The 7,821-nt window shown below is 53.3% G+C and overlaps 1 protein-coding gene across 1 annotated transcript; it reads right to left on the bottom strand.

The window, feature by feature from the left end:
- Window positions 1-2,671: 2,671 nt before the first annotated feature.
- Window positions 2,672-6,383, bottom strand: MAFB (MAF bZIP transcription factor B). Its single transcript, XM_082065584.1, has one exon. The coding sequence runs from the start codon at window positions 5,706-5,708 to the stop codon at window positions 4,776-4,778; it is 933 nt and encodes a 310-aa protein (XP_081921710.1). The 5' UTR covers window positions 5,709-6,383; the 3' UTR covers window positions 2,672-4,775.
- Between the last annotated feature and the right edge of the window lie 1,438 nt (window positions 6,384-7,821).

Here is a 7,821-nt window from a genome sequence, read left to right on the forward strand (position 1 = left end):
CTCCCAGTACACCCCAGAGCCCCTGACCCCCTGCTCCGGCCGGGTCCGGTCCTGACTCGTTGGCATCCCTACCTCCCGGGGCTGCAAGGAGCGGATCGAGGTGGGGACGGCTCCCTGGCTACACCGAGCTTTTCTTGGAGGCAGTTTGCAGCATCTTCGTCCCGGAGAGCCTCAAGGGCGACTGACTGACCGCCTGGCAGGATTCTGGAGTGGGAAGTCGTCTGTGCTTGGGCCCTCCGAACCGTGTAATTCGTGGGCACTGCCGGAGCCCCCGTGCGCGGCAGCAGTTGCAGCCTCCGGCCTCCTCCGAGCCCCGGGGGAGCAGGGGCTGCCGGGGGCTCCTGCACCTCTGGGGCACAGAGTGGGCCCCCAGCCCCCAGCTGTGATGTGCGTGGGGAGAAGTGGCTCAAAGAACGAGCAGAGGACGCGCACGCAAAGCAGCACGTCCAGAAACGGGGAAGAAGAGGGGCTTGGGGAGGGAAGATGCCTTATCCCCTGCACTTGACACGCAGCTTCTCCGCAACTCTCCGTGTGGAAACCAGCGAGTCCCAGGAAGGCAGCCCCGACCTGCTCCCCAGGGAGCACCCTTCGGGCAGGCCCGTCCAGGGGAGGAAAAGAGGGGGTTCATGTTTTATCTTTCGCTTCAAGAAACTGCTCTCCATCGCGCCCCCGAGTCCTGTGTCAACACCCCTTTTACGAATCAATGATGAACGGCTGGAGATCGAAGTCGATAGGCAGGGATGGCAATACGCAGGAGAAGCCGGGAGGGGGGTCACGCTTGGCTGATGGGGCTCCCCGGGGGAGGGGCGGGCAGCGAGGGGGGGCAGGAAGGCCCTGCCCGCCCCGACATCTGCGGGGATCCCGTCCCCGGGGCCGCGGCCGCCGGGGCAGAGACCTTCTCAGCCGCAGGCCGGGCCGAGCACAAGTGCGGGTGGTTTATCGCCCCCCTCGGCATGTCGGAGCCCCCCCTCGGAGCCACCTGCGCGGTCCGAGGAAGCCGGCCCGACCCCCGGGCGGGAGGACAAGTCACATCCCGGGGGCCACGCTCCGCAGCGTTCTGCTGGGCCGGGCTCAGCCGGACTCGTCCTTCCTAGTCCCACCAGCCCGCGCTGTGCCTATGGTGGTGCTTACTTGCATTTGTCCTTTATTTTAAATGGGATAAATTAAACCGCAGGAATGGGACCGGGTGCTGCAAAGGCACCGGCGGCTGCGGCTGCCCTCGCCGTGCGGCGGGACAGACGCGCCGCTGACACAGTTCTGCGGTGGGAATCTGGAGGGCTTTTCTAAGGCCTGTTTTTCCTATTTTTTGTTGTTGTTGTTGTTCAATTAGCCCTAGTGATTTATTCAATGCATGCATGAGGGGACATTAATATGCAGTGGCAGTTCCCACAAACAATATTCCTCTCAGGCTTTCTGCAGCCATAGCATTTACTGGCAAGGGGGGAGGCTATACAGGGAAAGCCAGGTTCTCTCATCCTTTTCCTCTGCAAACTCCTGTCCCTCCTTCTTAGGGCAGCAGGGTACGAGCTTGTCCTCCGGGCCTTGACTCATGTAGCCGGGGGGCTGGGATGGGCCCCGGCCCCTTCCAAGATCCCCCAGCCCAGCTGGCTCTGACAAGGCAGGGATGCGTCTAGGATTTAAGAGGGGATTTTGTTTTTAAGTTACTGTATTTGCTTTAAATATTTTTTCCCACACCCTGTCCTTAACCGGTTTGTTCTCCAAACGTGCCTTATGCTGTCCTTGCAAAGACAGCTTTCTGCTGTTGGGAAGAGGAGCAGGGCGGAGAGAGACTATCATTTTTTTTGTTTCTGTGGTGCCTTGGATTTTGTTTTTAAGAAGGATTGAAAGTTCAACACGGTTTTCACACTTTGAGAGCAGCAGCTCGCAGACACGCTGCGACCCGGCTCTGGGGCTCCCTTTCCTGCACCCGGGCGAGGAGCCGGGGCGATTTCTAACCTGCAATTTAGGGAGTTGAGCGATTATCTGCCTTGAAAGCGGCTGATGGATGGTGGAGACGCGGGGTACTGAGCCCTGGAGGATGGGGGGGCGGGGGTGGGGAGATCTGTCCCCTTCTCCACACGCATCTAGAGAGTCTTCTAAACTGCCCGTCCCTCACGCTTTAAAAAAAAAAAATAAATAATAATAAAAGAATAATAAAAAAAAAGAATAAATAGAATGTGCAGATGGAAAGGAGGAAAGTGAAAGGCCAGCTCGAATCCCAAAGGAGACGGGGGAAAGGACAGACTTGTCCAAGTCCTCTCCTTTTCTAATGAAAAAAAAAAATGAAAAGAGCCCGCACTTAGCGTTTCCCGTCCCTCGCCGCTCCCACTCCCACTCCCCGCCGGGCTGCAGCAGCGGCCGGGGCCGCCCCCCCCGCAGCCGGGCCCGGCGTGGGGCTCCCGCCGCTCCGCTCCTCCCGGCCGAGGGGACACGGGCCACTCTCAGCCCCGGCCACGGGCGAGATTTAGACAAAGCGCAGGAGGGCGCAAGGCTGAGCGGTCCTGCCCTGCGTGCAGCAGCGGTCCCGAGTGGGCCAAGCAGCTTCACAACCCGCCGGGGCCGCGCAGCGGGGTGGGGGTAGAGAAGTGTCCGAAAGTTTTCGGTTTCTTTTGTCTTTTTTTTTTTTTCTTTCGGAACACGAGAGGTCAGAGAAGCAGGTCCCTCCAAGAAATGCCATTTCAATGATTTTAATAAGCAAAATAGGAAACAATTTTAATAACCAAAAACAGAAACCAGTCTGAATAAAACTACAATAGACCAGGTTTTTTAATATTTTTTCATATCATAAGCAGGATTTGAAATTGATCCCTTCAGAACTTTACATGAAATAAAAACAATTTTTTTTCCGCTGCTGTAATGTTTTGATTTCAACACAGTTGAATCAGTAAAAACCAAAGGTCGTTTTCTGATGCATGACTAATATCCACAATATTTAAAACTGCAAGCACCATGCTGTTCATTACAATCTTGTTATTACTGTTAATTTATAAACTAATACAAACTTAAAATGCATCCGGCCAGCAGTGCCAGCTATCCTAAAAGGAAACTAAAAAATAAGTTTTCATTTTGGTATTTTTGTCAGTGCAACATAAATCCTTTTACTGACCTGCAGGAGGAAAAAATTAAAACAAACAAAAAAAAAAAGTAATAAAAACACCCATAAGACTCCAAACTACTACTACTATACAACTGCAAAGAAATTTTGGCTAAAACTTTCACTCGCTGCATAGGGAAGCAGAGAAGCAGATTACAAATCATTGCAAAAGAATACACTTAAAAGTTGCAGTATGTCTTCCTAAAATAAGTTTTAGTTTTATATGCTTTCCCAGCCTACTCATCGGCTGCTACCGCTGAGAAACCCCAGTGGTGACACGGAGCCCTCGCTGCTATTGCAACTTGACTCGTAAAGAGGAGATTGGTTTTTCTTTCCTTTATTTACCGAAAATCAAGGGGCAGTTGTTTCTTAAAAGGAACTGGTATCTCGTCCGTCCTTCGCTTCCTGAGTGTACAATTAGAAGGGAAACTATATGGCCAAGCCTAAGCACTCCAGGCTGGGAATTGTCCTGAAGGAAAGGGCTTCACTGCCACTTTAAAGCCTGGAGTAGGCTCTAGTGACCGATGAGAGTTTTTCCCTGCTAAGTTTAGGTTTGTCAAAGCCATTGAGGCGGTTTTGCTCTTCTGCCCCAACAAACAACAACCAAAATGAAAACTAAAAAAAAATTAAAAAAAAATACAACTTAAAAGTGCACCAGATATACAAAGTTGTTTTTTTTCTAATGCAAAATGCCCATAACTCTTTTTTCCTTAAGTATCTCTTTAATACCAAACAAACCATACAACCAGCCTGCTGAAATGTTATTTTCTTTTTGTGTGGGGTTTTTTTTTTCTCCTGTGCGGTTTAAAGTAGCAGATATTTACAAGCGAACAACCATAAAAGAAAATAAGAGAGCAAAACCAACAAACAAAACTGCACAAGCAGTAAAAAGTTTGGTAACTTGTGATGCTTTTCTTATCGATGAAACAAAACAACAACAGAAATCTATGATCAATGATCAACATGCTATAGTTAAACAAGAAAATGGTACAAAATAGAAATTATTACCATACATGTCCAGCATGCAGGATTAATATTTTTAATGCAGATTTTCATATTTTTCTATATAATCAAGCAGGCAATAAAACTGATGAGTTTTTTTCTTCCTTTCATTCTTTCTTTCCTTTCTTAGATTGAATGTCCCATCTGAGTCCTGTAACTTATTTCTCAAAGCAGGCAATATATGAAGAGTTTGCATATATTGTCCTTTTTATTTATTCTCTTTTTCCAAGCAGGTAAATTGTGCATGAGATGGTGTTGCATATATCCTCTCTCTTTCCAAGCAGGCAGTATGTTATAGATGGCTTGTTCATTGTCCTTTTTTATTATTATTCTCAAAGTCCATCTCGTTCTGCAAGCAAGCGATCTATAAAACGCTTCACTTGTTCTTTTCTCCTTTTTCTCTGCCTCTGTCCCTCTCTGTAACTCACAAACGAAAGTCCAAAAGTTGCACTTTACCTCTCCCGTCCCCACCCCCAGCCTACTTTTCCCACAGCTACTCTAGAAGACTGGATGCTGCAAAAAAATCAAGTCTCTATTTTTCTCTCCTTCTTTCTCTCTAGTCAAGCAGACAGATGGATGGAGATGTCAGAGGAGGATGGGGGGGGGGAGGGAAGGTGACAGGGGTCAGGTTTTGGGGGTGGGGGGTTTTGTTTGTTTTTCAATTATTTTTGTTAAGCACTCACATGAAGAACTCAGGGGAAGATGGGTTGTCACTGGTGGAGCCAGCCTCTCTGAAGCCATTGCTGGCAAGTTTCTCACACTTGAGCTTGTAGGCGTCTCTCTCTCTGGCCAGCCGGGTCACTTCTTGCTTGAGCTGTTCCACCTGCTGAATGAGCTGGGTCTTTTCATTCTCCAGGTGGTGTTTCTGCTGGACACGTTTATACCTGCAGGACTGGGCATAGCCCCTGTTCTTCAAGGTCCTCCTCTTCTGCTTGAGGCGGATCACCTCGTCTTTGGTGAAGCCTCGGAGGTGCCTGTTGAGCTCCCTCACAGACATGGAGACCAGCTGGTCATCTGAGAACCGGTCCTCCACGCTGCTGGAGGGGGGATGCTGCTGGTGCGAGTTCTGGAGCTGCTGGGAGGAGCTGGAAGAGGTGGAGGGAGTGGGAGAGGCCTGGTGGTGATGATGGTGATGGTGGTGAGGGTGCCCGCTGCCGGCCAGGTCTTCATGAGTGACCGCGGGGTACTGGTGGTGGTGTTGATGATGGTGGTGATGGTGGTGGTGGTGGGCCCGGAAGCTCTCAAAGCCTTGCAGCTGCTGGGACACCTGGTGGGACCCAATGAGGGCTTCGACAGCATCCTCTGGGGTGAGGTTCAGCGCCTCGGGATTCATCTGCTGGTAGTTGGCCATCCAGTACAGGTCCTCCAAGTGGGTCTTCTGCTCGGTGGGGCTGAAGCTGGGCGAGGAGGGCACAGAGCTGCAGGGCGTGCTGATGGGGGTGGAGGACACGGAGCCGGCGGGCTGCAGGCGGGTGCAGTGCCTGCCCGAGCGGTCGTTCCTGCCCAGGGGCTCCTTCTTCACGTCGAACTTCATCAGGTCGAAGTCGTTGACATACTCCATGGCCAGGGGGCTAGTGGGCAGCTCGGTTCCGATGCTGAGCTCTCCGGCCATCGCTGTCTTGCGGGCACCTCTCCCGGCGGAGGGGGCTGGAGACCTCACTCCAGCGCGCAGCCTGGCAGAGGACTGGCCACGCTCCCGTATTCCAAACCAACTTTGGCTTTGCTTTCTCACCTCCTTTCCTCTGCTCCCCCTCCACCTCCGCCTCCTCCTTCTCCCGGCTTCTGGGGCTTCTTCAGTTGGGAGCAACAAAGCCAAGGACGAGCCGCTTGGATGTCTCCTGTCTTTTTGTATCAGCGTTTGCAACGCACCGCAGGCTGCAGCAGCTCCCGGCACTTAGACACCCGGTTGCAAGGAGAAAAGAGCAGCAGCAGGAAGGGCAAAAGCAAAACAAAACAAAGATGCTGCCTTCGAGTCTGTGCAGGAAGAAGAACGGTGCAAAACGTCTAGCCCGTTCCCCCGTCTGGGTTTTGTAAGTCCGGAGCCTTCTCCCCGCGGTAGCACAGCACCGGAGTCTACCGCAACTTTCCAGTCCGAGGAGGCGGCCGGGGGAGCGCACTGGCTATTTGGCGGCGGTGCCTGGGCTTTGCACGGGAGTTTTCGCTGGCTCTGGCAGGGAATGGGAGGGAAGACAGGGAGGAAGGAGGGGAAGGAGGAGGGGAAAAAAAAAAAAAGGAGAAGGGGAACGAGAAAAACCCAGGTCTCCGCTCTAGCTGCCGCCTCCAGCTCTCGTTGTGCAGCTGTGATTCGCAGCGCAGCCCCCCTTGGCTTCTTATACGGCCGTGCCCGCCGAGAGCGCGGCGGGGGCCGGGGCCGGCGGCGGCCGCGCCAATGGCAGCGCGGCGGCGGGGCCGGGCCGGGCGGGCGGCGGGGGCGGCGGGGCCGGGCGGGCGGCGGGGCCGGGCGGCGGCGGCGGGGGCGGGCCGCGCCGTGACAGCTCCGCAGCGCCAGCTGAGCGGCCGCCGCTCCCAGCCCCGCTCCTCCGGGGCGCTCCCCGCTTGCTCCCCCCTCCCGCACCATCTCCTCCTCATTTATTTACTTCTTTATTTATTTCCTCCACATACCCCCTTTTCGGCTCTTGCAATCCACAAAGGAGGCGAGCTCGGGGACATCCTGCCCGTCCCTTTGTTCTAAATATAACAAAGTCCCTTTTTGCCCGCTGCCGTCCCGTAGCAAATTTCAAGGCAGTCAGCTTCCCCCCATCCCACGCACACGCATCGCCCCTTCCAACTTATGTAAGCGGTCCCGATGCGAAGGCACCGCGGGAAAAGCGGCCACGAACGCGCACTGGGTCCGGCCGGGGAGCGAGCGCTGGGGCTGCGGGATGGTGCAGGGCGATGCGCTTGGACCCGAGAGTGAGGGAAGCACCGGCTCGGCGAGGCTGTCAGCTCTCCTTATACAATCGGGGAAATCCTCCCGGTTATAGCAAGCAAATCTCTCCATAAAGTAAAGCAAAGACATTGACATAGACAATTGCAAATATTAGGGAGAGAAGGGAGAAAATATAATTACATTTCTGTTCTGAGGGGACCGCGTTTACTTTCGTCTGCTGTTGCCTGAGTGAGTGACTGCATGCAAAAGAGTACTCGGCTTGTAAGCTTTTTTAGGTTGGTTGTTTCGTTTTTTTCTTTTTTTTTGGTCCGGGAACAGGAATTTTTTTCTTGAACATTTTGTAACGATTAAGGGAGATTAGGGCTTTTTGCGCTGTTTTTACGCTCAAACAGACAGAAAGTGCGACCCCAAGTGTCCGTTTGGAGAATAACAGCTACTTTTCACGGGTGTAAAAAAAAAACACACGGGGAAAAAAAAAAAAAAAGCGGGGGGGGACGAGCGGACGGGAGCGCAGCCGAGCGGAGCGGCAGCGGGAGCGGCTGCGGGGCTCCGCGGTCCCGGCTCGGCCGCATCTCTCCGGCGCGACGCCTCTGCTCCTTGCACCTCAACATCTACCATATCCCCCTCCTCAGCCACATTATTTACCCAATAGAACAAAAAAAAAGTTCAAGTTGTGTCTGCTTTTAGAAATTAATTAGGAGGGAACCGACTTTCTGGAGCTGGGACAACACTACGAAAGTGCCCAAGCGGAGACCCCTTCGGCGTCGATCCCTCCCCGCCAGACCCCAGCGATACCGGGGGCGATACCCGCAGCGCGGCCCCGCTTGTCCCGATG

This window comes from Streptopelia decaocto (genome assembly GCF_964273445.1).
Source record: "Streptopelia decaocto genome assembly, chromosome: 14".
NCBI classification, from domain to species: Eukaryota; Metazoa; Chordata; class Aves; order Columbiformes; family Columbidae; genus Streptopelia; species Streptopelia decaocto.